Below are 17772 nucleotides of genomic sequence, written 5' to 3' on the forward strand. Positions count from 1 at the left end.
ATTTTTTTTTTTGGTAGATACCCAAAGAGGGATTGCTGGATCATATGGTAACTGTACTCTTAATTTTTTGAGGAACCTCCATACTGTTTGCCATAGTAGCTGTAACAGTTTACATTCTCACCAACAGTGAATGAGCACTCCTTTTTCTCCACAACCTCTCCAACACTTGTTATTGTCTTGTTGATTATAGCCATTCTAACAGGTGTGAGGTGGTATCTCATTGTAGTTTTGATTTGCATCTCCCTAATAGCTAGTGAGGTTGAACATCTTTTCATATATCTGTCACCTATTTGTATGTCTTCTTGGGAAAGCATCTACTCCGGTCCTTTGCCCATTTTTAAATTGGGTTGTTTGGTGTTGAGTTGTATGAGTTCTTTATATATTTTGGAGATTAACCCCCTATTAGAGCTGTTGTTTACAAATATCTTCTCCCATTCAGTTGGTTGCCTGTGTTGTTAATTCTCACCTGAGGATATTTTTCCATTGATATTTAGAGAGAGAGAGAGAGGAAAGGAAGAGCGAGAGAGAAACACTGATATGAGAAATGTTCATCTGCTGCCTTCCGTATGCTCCCCGACTGGGATCAAACCCGCAACCCAGGTATGTGCCCTGACCAGGAATCAAACTAGCAACCTCTCAGTGCATGGAGCAACACTCAACCAACTGAGCCACTCCGGCCAGGCACATTCATTTATTTTTGCCTTTACTTCCCTTGCCTTTGGGGTCAAATTCATAAAATCTTCTCTAAGACCAAGGTCCATAAATTTAGTAACTATGTTTTCTTCTATGTAACTTATTGTTTTAGATATTATACTTAGGTCTTTGATCCATTTTGAATTAATTTTTGTACATGGGTACAAACTGTAATCTGGATTCATTTTTTTCTTTTCTTTTGTGTGTAGCTTTACAATTTCCCAGCAGCTTTTATTGAAGAGGTTTTTCCTCATTGTATGTTTTTGGCTCCTTTGTCAAAAATTAGTTTCCCATATACATACCGTTTTATTTCTGGGCTCTCAATTCTGTTCCATTCGTCTGTGTATCTGTTCTTCTGCCTAAACCCATGCTGTTTTGATTATTGTAGCTCTGTAGTATAATTTGAAGTCAAGGAGTGTGACTCCTCTGGCTTCATTCTTTTTCCTCAGGATTGTTTTGGCTATTCGAGTCTTTTGTGGTCCCATACAAATCTGATGATTTTTTAATTCTATTTCTTTAAAAAATGTCATTGGGATTTTGATGGGGATTGCATTAAATCTATATATTTCTTTGGGTAATATGGACATTATAACTATGTTGATTCTTCCAACCCATCAACATGGAATATCTTTCCATTTCATTGTGTCTTTTTCACTCTCTTTTAATAATGCTTTGTAGTTTCCAGTACTGTATGTAGGTTCTTCATATCCTTTGTTAACTTTATTCCTAGGTATTTTATTTTTTTGTTGCAATTGCGAGAGGATTTTTTTTTTCATTTCCTTTTCTGAAATTTCATTGTTAGTATAGGAATGCAGTGAATTTTTGTACATTGATTTTGTATCCTGCAACTTTATATTTGTTTATTGTTTCTAATAGATTTTTGGTGGAGTCTCTAGGGTTTTCTATATACAGAATCATGTCGTCTGCAAAGTGAGTTTTACTTCTTTCTTCCCAGTTTGGATGCCTTTATTCTTTCTCTTGCTTGATTGTTCTGGCTAGGATTTCCAAGCACTATGCTGAATTAGAGTGGTGAGAGTGGACATCCTTGTCTTGTTCTTGATTTTAGAGGAAAAGCTTTCAGTTTTTCAGTGTAGCTAATATCATATAGCTGAGGGTTTGTTAAATATGGTATTTATTATGTTGAGGTCCTTTCATACCAATTTGAATGTTTTAATCATAAATGGATGTTGTATCTTATAAAGTGCTTTTTCTGCATTTAATGTTAAGATCATATGACTTTTGTCCTTTGTTATGTTAGTGTGGTATATTATATTGATCAATTTGCATATGTTGCCCCTGAATAAACTCCACTTGATTGTGATGTTTTTTTTTTAAATGTCTTGCTGTATTCGATTTCCTAGTATGTTGTTTAGGATTTCTGGATCTGTATTCATCAGAAATACTGGTCTACAATTTGCTTTTTTGTGTGTGTTATCCTTGCCGGGTTTTGGTATGAAGGTTATGTTGGCCTTGTAGAATGTGTTAGGAAGTATTGCCTCTTCTTCAATTTTTTTTGGAAGAGTTTGAGAAGGATAGGTATCCAATCTTCTTTGTTTTTTTTTTTTGTTTTTTGTTTTTTGTTTTTAATAAATCTTTATTCAGATTATTACAATTGTTTCTCCTTTTTCCCCCCATAGCTCCCCTCCACCCGGTTCCCACCCCACCTTCTGCCCTTACCTCCCCCCCACTGTCCTCATCCATAGGTGTATGATTTTTGTCCATTCTCTTCCTGAACCCCCATACCCCTTTCCCCCTGAGAATTATCAGTCCACTCCCTTTCTATGCCCCTGATTCTATTATATTCACCAGATTATTCTGTTCCTTAGGTTTTTAATTCACTTGATTTTTAGGTTCACTTGTTGATAGATATGTATTTGTTGTTCATAATTTTTATCTTTACTTTTTTCTTCTTCCTCTTCTTTAAGAATACCTTTCAGCATTTCATATAATACTGGTTTGGTGGTGATGAACTCCTTTAGCTTTTTCTTATCTGTGAAGCTCTTCATCTGCCCTTCAATTCTGAATGATAGCTTTGCTGGGTAGAGTAATCTTGGTTGTAGGTTCTTGCTATTCATCACATTGAAAATTTCTTGCCATTCCCGTCTGGCCTGCATAGTTTCTGTTGAGAAATCAGCTGACAGTCATATGGGTGCTCCCTTGTAGGTAATTAACTGTTTTTCTCTTGCTGTTTTTAATATTCTCTCTTTGTCTTTTGCTCTTGGCATTTTAATTATGATGTGTCTTGGTGTGGTCCTCTTTGGGTTCCTTTTGTTTGGGGTTCTGTGCGCTTCCTGGACTTGTAAGTCTATTTCTTTCACCAGGTGGGGGAAGTTTTCTGTCATTATTTCTTCCAATAGGTTTTCAGTATCTTGCTCTCTCTCTTCTTCTGGCACCCCCATAATTCTGATGTTGGTACGCTTGAAGTTGTCCCAGAGTCTTCTTACACTATCTTCAACTTTTTGGATTTTTTTTTTTTTTTGCTTTTTGCTTTTTCGGTTGAGTGTTTTTTGCTTCTTTGTACTTCAATTCTTTGACTTGATTCTTGTGTTCCTCTAGTCTGTTTTTGGGTCTCTGTATAATATTTTTTATTTCAGTCAGTGTATGTTTAATTTCTAGTTGGTCCTTTTTCATATCTTTGAGGGTCTTGTTATATTTATCGGCCTTTTCTAGGATATTCTTGAAAAGCCTTATAACCGTGGTTTTGAATTCTATATCCAATCGTTTGTTTTCCTCCATTTCTTTCGTTTGTGATCTGTTTCTTTGTCTCCGCATTTTCACTGCTTCCCTGAGTTGGTAGGTTAGATTTGTGTGCTAGGTTTCCTATATGGCCCAGTGGGTCAGCCTCCCCAGTTAACCTGAGGTGGACACTCTTGGCGCACCCCTTTGTGGACTGTGTGTACAGCCTTGTTGTAGTTAAGTCTTGATTGTTGTTGGTATCACTGGGAGGAACTGATCTCCAGGCCAGTTGGCTGTAAGGATCAGCTGTGTCTACACTGGGAGAAGTTTGGTGCTGGAGACAGCCTTATAGGATTAGACTTGCCAAATTGCAATAGCCTCTGTGCTCAGCTTGGATGGAGTGGAGTCTCAGGGCGGAGCAGACAGTCTTGGCTTCCCATCAGCCTTGCCCTTGCGCGCATGCGCGTGCCTGCACACCTCTACCTTCCCCGGCTCCCGAGTCTCCACCCGAGAGTCCAGGTTCCCCCCACAAGAGCGTGGGTCCCCAGGGGCTCGCCTGGAATTGGGGTTCACTGCAGTCAGAACTGGGGCTCAGTGCAGTCAGGAGCTTCTGACTCCCTTCCACTAGGGAAAGCCTGTGGCAACCTCCGCAGCCTTTGTGCACACTGGCACGCGCGCGCCTTCAGACCTCTGCCTTCCCCGGCTCCCGAGTCTCTGCCCGAGAGTCCAGATTCCCCCCGTAAGAGCGTGGGTCCCCAGGGGCTCGCCTGGAACTGGGGTTCAGTGCAGTCAGAACTGGGGTTCAGTGCGGTCGGGGGCTTCCTTCCCCCTTCCGCCAGAGAAAGTCAGCCAGGCTCTTAGCCGCCCTTCCTCTCTGTGCACACAAAGACCCTTTGCCATACCTCCAATTCTCTGTGAGCTTTTCTCTTTCCTTCTAGTTGTAGAATTTTCACTCAGCCAGCTTTTCTGTGGTTCTGGATGGTGTCCATTCTGTCTTTTAGTTGTAGTTTTGAAATTGTTGTGCGAGGCAGCAGCCTAGGTGCTTACCTATGCCGCCATCTTGGTTTCTCCCCAATCTTCTTTGAATGTTTAGTATAATTTACTAATGATGCCATCTTGTCCTGGACTTTTATTTTTTGATGGTTGTTTCAATTTTTCCACTGTTGATCAGTCTATTTAGATTTTCTAATTCTTCATGATTCAGTATAGGAAGGTTATATATTTCTAGGAACTTATCTATTTCTTCTAGGTTATTGAATTTGGTGGCAGTCTTTCATAGTATTCTAGTATGATCCTTTCTATTTGTGATGTCTATGGTACTTCTCTTTCATTTCTAATTTTGTTTATATGAGTCTTGTCTTTTTTCCTTAGTGTGTGTAGCCAGGAGTTTGTCAATATTAATCTTTTCCAAGAACCACCTCTTTGTTGTATTAATTTTTTTGAATTAATTTTGTTGTTCTCTATTTCATTTAATTTTGCTCTAATTTTTATTATTTCCTTCCTTCTTCTGATTTGGGGCTGCTTTGTTCTTTTTCTAGTTCTTTAAGATGTAATGTTAGGTTGTTTACTTGAGATTTTTCTTGGTTCTTGAGACAGACTTGTAATGATATAGACTTCCCTCTTATTACTGCTTTCACTGCATCCCAGAGGTTTTGGTATGTCATACTGTCATTCTCATTTGTCTCTGTATCTTTTAACCTCACCTTTTCTTTCTTCTTTGATGCAGTCATTCTTTAGTAGTAGGTTGTTTAATCTCTACATATTTGTGAGTATTTTAAAAACTTCTTTTTTTGCAGTTGATTTCTAATTTCAAAGCATTGTGGTCAGAGAATAGGCTTGATATGATTTCAAGCTCCTTGAATTTGTTGAGGCTAGTTTTGTGACCAACATATGGTCTATCCTTGAGAATGTTCCATGTGCGCTGGAGAAAAATGTAAAATCTGATGCTCTCGGATGAAAAGCTCTGTGTCAATTATATCCATTTGGTCAAACGTGTCATTTAAGTCTATTTCTTTACTGATTTTCTGTTTGGATGAGCTATCTTGAGCTGTCAATGGAGTATTTAGGTGCCTTTGTTGCTCTGCCTTCCAGCAATGGCGACCAGCAGACCACCAGCTGAAGAGTCAGCCCTTTGCCCTGGGAAAGTGTTTCTTTAGTACCAGTTCTCGGGGTTTGCAGATGATGTGCTCTGCAACCCGACACAAAGGGAGGGGAGCTCTGGGAGATTCAGGAAGGCACCAGGCAGGCTCCGTGGCTTGGTTTGTCTGGAATGTTGATTACCAGATAACTGTGGCTGTGCCCCTGTGCTCTGTCCCTGCCCAGCTCACTGGCCTCAGCAGCAGCTTGTACTGCCCACTCCTTCAGGAATGCTCACTAAATCCCATTGCTCTTCCTGGCTGAAGGGAGTGCCAGTCACAACCTGATTCCTCCCCTCTCCCTGCTGAGCCCCACAGTAAGCTCTGGGCTGCATCTGTGGCTCCTCTGAATTCTCCCTTCTTGAAGAGGCTGCTTCTCAAAGTCATTAAAATTAATTGAAAACTCTCTTTCCTAAACATCAGAATTAATCAAGGCTTACCTACACTTGAGGATTTCTTTCATGGTTTTTGGCTCCTCAAAACTTAATGTTAGATTCCGTTTTTTTCTGATTGGTGGGGGACAGAGGGTGAGAAGATAGGAAAAAAATTTAAAACAGATTATCTATCCTAAAATGTTCTAAAGCTTCCTAAGGCTCTAAAATTAAACAATGCCCATTGTCTTTAATTCTCTAAAATGTGTATTTAAAAAAAACATAAATATAACAACAGGAAATAAAGTCTATTTACATAAAAATCTTAATGTGATTGTAACATTTGATATTTACTATTAACAGGAGGATTTTTATTGAGACTAAATTATTAAGAGTGGTTAACAGGCCTTATTGAGTGAATCTGCATAAATTTTTTTTTATTGGGGTTACACTAACAAAATCATTGGGGTTTAAGGTGCACAATTCCACATCCTCTGTGCACTATCTTGTGTGTTTACCACCCCAAGTCAAGTCTCCTTGCATACATTTTCTAATTTAGTAAACTGGGGAGAAATCATCTTCATAGGTTTCTAGTCATTGCATGTAGGTGATTTTACTTTGGTGATAGCAAATTAGTCATTTGATTCCATCAAATTAGGCAAGGTATTATCAATTAAAAAGGGAAAAAAAATCCCAAACAGATTCCAATAAAGATGTAGCTGAAGCATATTTATAAATTCAGTTTCATTCTTACAAACCTTTATAAAATTTTCAATACTTAACCACTATTTTAAAATCTTATAATTTATACCCAATTATACATACAATTTACTGTCTGTAAGAACTCAACAGAGAGCAATATTACTCCAAGGCATTACCTAGGGTGCAAATGCCGTTTTTAAAAGGAGTAGACGCTTTTCAGAGGTGAAATACCTTCTGTGGCTGTCACTAGTGAACTTGCCAGCATTTCCTGGCTCTCGCCCGCAAAGCACTGGGTAAGGCTGCATTTCCCTGCTCTCAGGAAATTAGGAGTGGCCATGAGTCACTGCTGGGTGGAGCTAGTGTGAGACTTGTCAGTGCTCCTTCCCTTGCTGCGGTTGTAGAGGGGGTGCTCCATCAGCAGCTCCTGGGTGTGACAGGAGAGGGCGCCTGGCCAACCTGGGATGGGCATGGAGCACAGGAGAGAAATGACCTGTGTTATATTAAACGACTGAAGTTTCAGGGTTGTTATCACTGAGCAATCTTGCCTGTCCTGACTATTAATATATCTTCCTTCCCTGGAAAAGAGAATCCCAGTGATGATTTGAAAAAAAAAAAAAAAAAGAGAGAAAAAAACATACAGAGATGAAATGTGCTGGGTGTCACAGTAAAATTTATTTGTCTTCATGACTTACACATAGTAATTAAAAACACACACACAGAAAACTATCAAGATGGCCAGATGTAGCTTTGGAAATGACTGGTCCCAGTTCAATCACGAAAATGTTCATTCAGCTTAGAATGAGTTTCTTTTTCATGGTTTTATTCTTTTTTCACTCCCCAAGGCTTGCACAGTTCAGTGCAAATGTTTTTGCTATTTTGTTATCATCAGGCACATGATGTTTACCAATTCCCCGGGAATAAATGAAATCAACAAAAAGGTCCTGTGACAACTGAGTGTATTTTCACAGAAATAAATTTGATGAGCTTATTACAGTTTGACACAGTTCAGCTATCAGACCTACACATGACACATAAAACAATATTAAGAAATTACATTTGTCTTAAGGATTTCTTTTAAAATATTTATCACGCTTTTTCTGTGCAAGGATTCCATTGATTTCTTTGGTTTTAAACATTATAACTCTGTCTGACCTAAATATATATAGTTCTATTTGTACCAAATATTAAGAATTAAAAAGTTAAAAATTTCAGGAGGTAAAAATGGAATTATTGCTCTAGTATAAAAAACGCCTGGCCCATTTAGGTACTATTGCTATTATTGCTTTGCTTCTATTGGAAAACTATCCTGGAAATCAAGGAATGTACCCCATAGCTCCCTGCTTAGAGTATAATTTGGTTGAATATTATTATCTATTAATACTTGCCTACCTTCACCAAAGGTATCCTGATCGTGTCTTTAAAAAAAACAAAACAAAGTGAAATGGCATAAATAAATAAGTTTACCTAAAGGGATATAATAAATAGGCTACTAGATAGGAATAAAGAATGCTGTAACATAAAGCCCTTCAGTGCTGTATAATTAAACAATAGCTTTGGATTTTCAAGGTCTCTAAACCCAGCCTTCATTTTATAATAGTTTTAGTGCTGGTATGCAGCTGCCAGATACAGAGAAGACTACATGTCTGCTGTTTTTATCGTTTAAAAATGAAAACAGAATGGGTACAGTTGTAGATTGTGCCTTTTGGAACTTTACCTGGGTAGATACTAATCAGTTTTTGACCATTGCCTAGCTGTAGAGCACAGATCTTAGGAATTAAAAAGAAATCATACTATTCCTTCAATTCTTAGTGGTTTCTTGGTCTCCAGAATAGTTATAGAAACAAACAGAGAAGAAACTAGATCAGAAGTTTTGCTGCCTTCTTTTCTTCGCATCCATGGCGTCCAGAATGGGCTGCCGTTTCGCTGTGTACCTCTGGCGGAGCTCTTCGATTTCCCGCTCCATCATGGGGTCCAGGGCTTTCAACCGCGTCTGCAGTTCTTCTAAACTCAGGTTTTTTAACTGGACATAGGAAACAATGAAGATATGAATATAGTAAGACTGTCTACAATATATTAAAATCTAATGAGTTTTAGCATAACTATTTCAGCAAACTCTTTACATTATCTTTGAAATATGGTTCAATAATCACAACAGGAATTCCTTCCATGAAGAATCAAGGAGTCACATCTTGCAGGAACCTCAAGGAAGTTGCAACAGAATAATATAAAAAACACTGTTTTTAAAAAAGAGCAAATGAGAAAAATAAGCTGGTAAATATATCTGTTTTTAAAAAGGCAGAAAGACAAATCCACCATTGCCAACAAATAGACTTTCAGGTCATGCTCCATATAAATGCACTCTAATGGCTCACACCCTGGCCAGTATGGAGTGCAAAGACGATCATGAACACTTGCAGACACCACCCAAGACTGTGACCAAACTGAATACAAGTTAAATTAACTGTCTATCCTGCATTTTACCAAATGCTTAAATTTTAAGCACTCTGAAAGTTAATTAAAAAATTAAATTATTGATAATTTTATCCCAAGCATTTTCATAAAATAGGGTTTTTAATTTATGATTCAAAATATCCCAAATCTGCCCTTGCTGGATAGCTCAGTTGGTTAGAGTGTCATCCTGATATGCCAGGATTGCGGGTTTGATCCCTGATCAGGACACATACAAGAATCAACCAATGAACATGAATAAGTGGAACAACAAATCGATATTTCTCTGTCTCTTCTCCCTCTCCCACCCCTAAAATCAATAAAAATAAAAAAAAGAAATATCCCAAACCTGGTGTCATGTAAGTTCTGACATGGGCGTGGCTAATTTGAAGATGAAGTGCCTGTCAGGTTTTCACTGTATATGTTATAGTTTGAGAATAATAATATTTGACTAAATTAGTGATCTCCAACCATTTTCATCTCATGTCATATATAAACTAATTACTAAAATTCAGCACACCAAAAAATATACTTTTGCTAATCTGATAAAAAAAAAATAGGTATAATTTTGACTCATTCACACTGAACGGCTATTGTTAAGTTGGCTGTTATCTTTTTTGTATTTGACAATCTAACAGAAAAGAGGTCAGTGGCCCTGACTAAATAGTCAGGTATTGCATGTTTTAAAAATCCTTGCGGCACACCGGTTGAAAAATTGCTGGACTAAATGATGTAGTTTGACTGTAAAGGTTCAGTTTGATCATGATGGCCTCTGGGGACAACACTAGCACATGCTTTCCTGGTTTTCTGTGGCGCAGAAGTCTTACGTCACATGTGTATTGTGGATAAAATGTGTTCTATATCAGGATCTGTGGCATCCTGAACTTTATACGTCAAAACAGTAAAAGATTATCTTGAGCACATCTTTTGGGGGGGTCAGCTCAGGGGTTATGGCATGCCCTGAGATAAATAACTGAACACTTGTGCTTTTATTTTATTAACATTTTTAAAAATCTGATTTTTTTTTTTTTTTTTAAGAAACTGAATGAAAGCAATGGTGGCAGGCAGGTGGTTTAAAAAAATCTGTTCAACCATAATGATTTACAGAATGCTATTGCATACTCAACATCCTGGTAGGTACTGTAGGGAAAGCAAATGAGTTCCAAACTATTTCCTTGCCTTAGGAAACTTACAAATTATAGTTGGAAGGGAAGGGGAAGATTAGCAACTATAAACATTTAGGGATTGATGCAAGATCCTATAAAATTAAACCCTATTGTGTGTGGTACAAATTAGAGTGAAAGGTTCTTAACTCACGTCCAGGAATCAACTTCTCATGTGCAAAATTCTGCATGTTCACGTGTGCATTTTCCTGGGGAAAGCAACTGTTATTTTTCTTTAATTTATATTTTTAAAAAGATACTTGGGTAGTATCTACTAGGAAAACTCTCTTTTTAAAAAATATTTCAAAATTGATTTTTAGAGAAAGAGGAAGGGAGAGGGGAGAAACATTGGTGTGAGAGAGAAAGAGCGGTCGGCTGCCTCCTGCATGCCCAGACTGGGGCTTGAGCCTGGGCATGTGCCCCGGCCAGGAATGGAACCAACAACCTTTCAGTGCGTGGGAGGACACCCAACCAACTGAGCCACAGCAGCCAGGACCACTGGATTCTTAGACAGACTCCCAACACAGAGAAAAGAGCCCCGCTATAAATTCAATGGAGAGAAGGTTCTCTTTAGGGAGCAGGGACCGTGCTGGTCCCTGAACAAGAGTCAGACGAGCAGGGCCCAGCGGAGGCCCTGCCACGTTGAGAAGGACCACGGGCATCAGAGAACCTGGGCGGGCGGGGCCCTGAGAGCCTGGATCAGCTCCGGAGCCGGAAACTGATGAGAGTAACCCAGACTTGGCCTTAAAGTGATGAAACTCGCAGATTATTGTTTGTTTTAAGAAGATCACTATCCTTGGCTATTTTATGAGCCAAGCCAAAAACACTCCCATGACTTTACAGTCACATGTCAGTTTTAACCCCAAACAGCCTTCCTGCTTGACCCTCCACTTTACTCACTATGTCTGGCCCGAAGGGACTCTTGGGTCCAAAAATAAAATCCATTCTCCGGTGAGAAAGATTCGTCACCGTTGGAGATGCTGAAAAGAACGAGTTACAGACTCTGAAGTAATTCAAAAGCGGAGCTCCAACAGCGCAGGAATGGCCGGGTGCGGAGGAAGCTCCGGGGTGAAGACTGAGGGGGCCTCCTGGCGCTGGGGTGTGCGAAGTTCTATATGTGTAAAAGGGGCCGTTACCTTTTAGTCATCTGTCACCTAAGGCAGTGGTTCTCAACCTTCCCAATGCCGCGACCCTTTCATACGGTTCCTCATGTTGTGGTGACCCCCAACCATAAAGTTATTTTCGTTGCTACTTCATAACTGTAACTTTGCTACTGTTAATGAATCGTAATGTAAATATCTGTGTTTTCCGATGGTCTTAGGCTCTATAGCAGCGGTTCTCAACCTGTGTGTCACGACCCCTTCTGCAGGGGTTGCCTAAGACCATCGGAAAACACAGATATTTACATTACGATTCATAACAGTAGCAAAATTACAGTTATGAAGTAGCAACGAAAATAATTTTATGGTTGGGGGTCACCACAACATGAGGAACTGTATTAAAGGGTCGCGGCATAAGAAAGGTTGAGAACCACTGATCTAAACAATAGAGCTTATTATGTTGTACTATTATATATGTTTACTTATAATGCATGGTATTACATGCTTTCATTAATTTTGATACAAGCATTAGTCACGCATCTGTTACGGTCAGTAGTTATACTTTATCCTGTGGGGATAAAGAATAAGCCAACAGGAACCTCGAAACTTGCATACACAGGTGACGGTGAGGTGAAAGGCCAGTAATGACCACACACAGCCACGTGTCCCTGAGAGAGACATGCCAGGGTGCTGGCTACATAGATCCCATTCTGCTTCGCCTCTTTCCATTTCAGCCCATCATTGAATTTGTATATAACAGCACAACCACATTATACAATTTAGTATTTGATTCGAGAGTCATGTATTATTTTATTATTGATTTTTAAACATGAGTCTCATGTCTCTAATACTGATATTTTACAAAATATTTAAACTTTAGAGATTGTACACACACAACTAGAAACTACTCAACTATATTGCTAAACATCAAGACAAGAAGGTGGGTAAATAGGAATACAGAATAAATGACTCAAAGGAATGGGTTACTCTAAGATTAGGAGAAATGACATTAGACAAAGTAAACAATTATCATTATTTAACAATTTTTTGCATTAAGATATTTTTGTAAATATCTTATACTACCTTTAGAGGGGCAAACTGGCAATAGTTTATAAAAATATTACAATAATAAACTGAATTCAGGGAAAGAAGCCACTTATAAGAAAAAACTTCCACCTAAACAGACATATTTTCAATATGTAAACTTTGCAAAACAGGTCTATGATGTTGGAGACATTATCTGGCACCGTTAGGGATTTGGGTGTTCCGCATACGTAATTTCATGAAGTACCTAAGTCTTAGTTCTTCAAGTGATAAAACTTTTGAACAGAAAATCTTTATAAAGCATTTAATGGAATATGCTGCCTTCTAAGGCAGAGGACACAGGACCTAAGACAGCCTTTCATTGAGGATGATTATTACCATTGATTACTAATCTGTGCCAGGTAATCATGCTCTCTTTCCTTTTTGGCTTTTTATCTTCATTTGGGGGGAACCTATCAGCTCCCTTTCATGGCCATCACTGGGCTTGTACCCTCTCTCTACCTCAAATTTGTTAATCTACTGGGACCCAGAAAACTGATTAAATAATCGTATAAGGCATTACATTAAATAAGAATGAACAGATTCTGAGTGAAGCCGGAACCTGTTTAGGAAAGTTAGAGCATGGCTTTAGTGTTAAAGCTAGTGTTTTTGTTGATATTGTTTTCATAATCTGATTTCAAAATCATGGCTCTGTAAGGTTAAGGTGCCAGGAAATCCAACTTCCACATAAGCTACATTTATAGCTATGTTTTCAGCTGGACTGCCAGAGAACTTCAGATGACTCATTTATCAAGTATTTATTGGTATTTTCTATGGACCAAGCACCACCAATTCAGAGATGAATAAATCACTCTGCCTCCCACAGAGAGCTTGCAATCTAGCTGGCAAGACGGGTCCAGGAACAGCTCGTTCACTGAAGGGTGAGTAAGCTGAGAAGACGAGAAACAGGACAGGCAGAAGGAAACAGCAGAAGGCACACAAATGCCTGGCATCCTTGGAGATGTCGGCTGACTGCTGCGACGTGTGAGGGATCCACGGGGCCAGAGGACGAGGCAGGAAGGGAGGGGGCAGATTGCTGAGGGCCTTAGGCATGTTGCTGCAAACTTTCTGTTGACAGAAAAGAAATGCTAGATAATTCTGAGCACAAATGGTGACATGATCATACATGAATGAGCTTTAGAAAAATATCTCCAATGGTGGGTGTAGAAAATAGATTGCCCTGGGGAAATGGAGGAAGGAAGACCCGTCAGCAGGTTATTGCAACAGTCTAGTGAGAGCTGAGGCTGAGTCAGGAGAGCGGAAGTGGAAGATGGAGAAGAGAGGCATTTGAGAGACTGAATGCAGAACTGATAGGGCTTTTGTTGACTGATCATGAGGGTTCGGAAAGAAGAAAGGGCTAAAAATGACCCCTGCTTCAAGGTTGGGTGATGGGTAGACAGGACAGTTAATGAAATTGATTTTAGTCCTGTTGCTTTTGAGAGAGACACAAGGCTTCAAGGTGGATATGTCAGTTATGGATTGTAATTTGGGGGTTTGGAGCTCAGGGGAAAGATTCAAGCTAAAGACATCATCAGCGTTTAGGATAAAACTGAAGCCCTGGAAGAGGGTAAGATTTCCTAGAAAAGGTTTTGACCCTGATCGTATGGTCTGTCTATGGTATTCAACAGAAAATAACCCCCAAACCTTAGCATTTGTGGTCAGAGGTTCTTCTCATTTTGTTAATAAAACAGAAATATCAGATTTCTAAATAAATCTAAAATGTGGTAACTAGATTTAAAAAAAAAGAAAAAGTGAGGTTAACTGGCAGCATTTTTCACTATAAGGTGGGTCTGGGTTTTGACTCCTGGTTAAACCCTAAGAACATATATTTACCACTCTGTTTCCATAGCCATCAAGCCTCCCACAGCCTGGAAATGGTTCGGGGAGGAAACGTGGCAGAAGCAGCTTTTTGATCTCTTGAAAAACAGCCCTGCTCAGTATGCTTTAGTAGTAAAAGGACTCCCAGACCAGATAAAATTTTATGGAGACTAATAATGATAAACTAGCCCTATAATATCACACAATCCACTATCGCCCTTTTAAAATGCTAATCCAAATTCTAATAATTTGGAGGGCTAATAAGGATAATGTCAGAAGGAAAAGTTGAGCTTCCTGAATAAATATCAGTATTATTGTGAGAAAGTTTCCTTGACTAACATCAGGTTTCCTAAGCACCTATCAAAGGGAGGGGAGGCTGCTTCAAGTTGGTATGTGCGTGGAGCAACTTGACTTACATTTTTTATTGCTACTTAGGAGCCATCTTTCTATAATACGTGGAACACACGCAGCTGTGTTACCACAGCTCTAAGCCAGTGAAGAGAAGGTGTTAGAACACGCATACCTTGTGGTTTTTACCGTAAATGAACAAATGTACAAAAATGAATAACTCATCTGGAAAAGGATTTTATGTTTTAGGCTAATTTTTTAAAATACAATTTTGTACTAAATTTAATGATAAAATAGAACTTACACAATGAACAATGGCCTAATATTGTGAAACCAAGTTTACAAACACTAGGGACACACAACTTGATTAATAAATGAGCTGCATGCAGTGACAGGAAGAACTTGAACACAAAGACAGAAGCAGGACCCACACCTTCTTAAAAAACACTCAAAGAAAAAAAAAAGTTTCAATCATCAACAAATCAACAAACGACAAGTACTGGTGAGGATGCGGAGAAAAAGGAACCCTCGTGCACTGCTGGTGGGAATGCAGACTGGTGCAGCCACTGTGGAGAACAGTATGGAGTTTCCTCAAAAAACTAAAAATGGAACTCCCATTTGACCCAGTGATCCCACTTCTAGGAACATATCCCAAGAAACTAGAAACACCAATCAGAAAGGATATATGCACCCCTATGTTCATAGCAGCACAATTTACCATAGCTAAGATTTGGAAACAGCCTAAGTGCCATCAGCAGATGAGTGGATTAAAAACTGTGGTACTTCTACACAATGGAATACTACGCTGCTATAAAAAAGAGGGAACTCTTACCATTTACAACAGCATGGATGGACCTAGAGAGCATTATGCTAAGCGAAATAAGCCAGTCGGAGAAAGAGAAATATCACATGATCTCATTCATTTGTAGAATATAATGAACAACATAAACTGATTAACAAAAATAGAGCCAGAGACACAGAAGCATTGAACAGACTGTCCATCTATGAGGAAAGGCGGGGGGTGAGGAGGTAAGGGATCAACCAAAGGCGGGGGGTGAGGAGGTAAGGGATCAATGCATGTATGCATGCGTATGAGCATGACCAATGGACACAGATGGTGTGTGTGTGTGTGTGTGTGTGTGTGTGTGTGTGTGTGTGTGTGTGTGTGAGGTGGTGAGGGCATGTGTTGGGGGGTGGGGACGGCTGGGGAGAGGACAATGGGGAGAAAAGGAGACTTATATAATACTTTAAACAATAAAGAATTTAAATTAAAAAAAGACAAGTTTCAGAACGATATTGTTTTATTACCTGAGGGATTTTTTTTCTATTCACAAGTATTTTTGCCTTATTTAGGTATTTGAAATGTCAAATATCAGGGGTCGATACATATTTATAAAGGCAGAGAATAAAATCAACTCCATAAAAAGAGTTTAAACTGACTTCAGGAAATCTGAATCAGATGGACCTGAGAGAAATACATTTTGAGATCTGGGATTATCTGGGATTACCCAAAGCATTTATTTAAAAGAAGCATAAACTATAAAGTTGGTTTATGAGTTAAACCTTTAGAATATCATTACAAAAGAGAACATTCTACGCTATTTCCCAGTATTTTAGGTGAGGAGTTAAGAGGTGGCTTGTTCAAAGCTACGTTCCTGGTTAATACAGAGCTGTGACCTGCCCTCTAGGTCAACGCTTTTTTTCGTTATACCAAGTTTGACATTCTTTTTTTAAAAAAATATTTTTTAAAATTGACTTTTAGGAAAAGGGAGGAGGGAGAGAAACATCAATGTGAGAGAGAAACATCAGTCAGCTGCCTCCTGCCCGCCCCTACCGGGGACAGAGCCGGAAATCTGGGCGTGCGCCCTGATTGGGAATCGAACCAGCAACTGTTCAGTGCACAGGATGATGACAACCCACCGAGCACACAGCTAGGGTCAAGTCTGACATTCTGAATCTAGCACCACCAGAGAGTTTAAAGTGTTAAGTCACCGCAAGGGACGGGTGTGCTGCTGAGATGTGCCTGGGGTCTTCAACCTGAGCAGAGAGGGTTTTAAGTATGAGCTATAACGGACACAGTGAATGAAAAACCCCACATCACGATATTTTTTAGAGAGCAGTCTTCAAAAAGGAATAAACTGCAGAAGCTCAACAAAAGGTAGAACTGCCATCTCCTTTAAGCTTCGGCCAGCTGGTAGACTAGGATCTCCTAGTTCTCATAAAAAGTTTGTTTAAAACAAATGAAAGACTTTATATAAACCCCTAAACTTAACAATAATTAGATGGCATAATAATTAGATGTTCATAAGTTAAATGAAAGCGTTAGAAGTACTTTTTTTTTTTTAAATATTTTATTGATTTTTTACAGAGAGGAAGGGAGAGGGATAGAGAGTTAGAAACATCGATGAGAGAGAAACATCGATCAGCTGCCTCCTGCACACTCCCCACCGGGGATGTGCCCGCAACCAAGGTACATGCCCTTGACCAGAATCGAACCCGGGACCCTTCAGTCCGCAGGCCGACGCTCTATCCACTGAGCCACACCGGCTAGGGCAGAAGTACTTTTAATAGAAGTCAATATTTTGCTTGAAAATTGGCTTTGGATCATGACTGACAGCTTGAATAAACAACTCATTTTGTTAATGATAGCCCTGGATTATCACATTTCATCCAGAAAGTAAAATCACAAATCAATACCTAAAAAATTGTATTTTTCAATATCCCTTAAAAATCCAAGTAAAAGATATGCACATTAATAACTTACTGGCACTTGCATAAAAAAAGCAACACAACTAATTCAATGACATAAAAAGTTAAGATGGGAAATAAGATTAAATCAAACCACTGATAATTCTGACAGTTCAAACTTTTAATAAGTACATTTCTGAACTTTATGAATATTGAAAGGCTGCTTATTACTGATCAGGAAGAGCTGTCAGTAAAACCAGAGCTTTCTGTATCCTACCCATTATAAAACCTAAACCATCACAGCCAAATGATAAGAAGGAACCACTTTCTCAAATCATTTCATTTTAAGAGCTGTAGGGTAAAGCACTTAGATTTTTATATTATTTTCTTTTGTCAAAAATAGTCCTAATTATATGAGTGATTTTTTTTAAAGTCGTAATCTCAAAAAAATAGTTACTGAATGCATAAATGTGACAACATTTCAAGACCTAGTATAATCAGTCTGTCAAAATAAATGAGGCACCACCATGATGTAGCAAATGGTCTT

General features: G+C 38.9%; 1 protein-coding gene across 1 annotated transcript in view; it reads right to left on the reverse strand.

The window, feature by feature from the left end:
• Window positions 1-7228: 7228 nt before the first annotated feature.
• The window catches only part of STK3 (serine/threonine kinase 3), a 248629-nt gene continuing 238085 nt past the window's right edge, over window positions 7229-17772 (reverse strand). The window contains exon 11 of the mRNA XM_080646972.1: window positions 7229-8597. Within this exon, the coding sequence (XP_080503098.1) occupies window positions 8439-8597 (159 nt within the window). The 3' untranslated portion in view covers window positions 7229-8438. The remainder of the gene's footprint in view (window positions 8598-17772) is intronic.

Source organism: Plecotus auritus, assembly GCF_963455305.1.
Source record: "Plecotus auritus genome assembly, chromosome: 11".
Lineage (NCBI taxonomy): Eukaryota > Metazoa > Chordata > Mammalia > Chiroptera > Vespertilionidae > Plecotus > Plecotus auritus.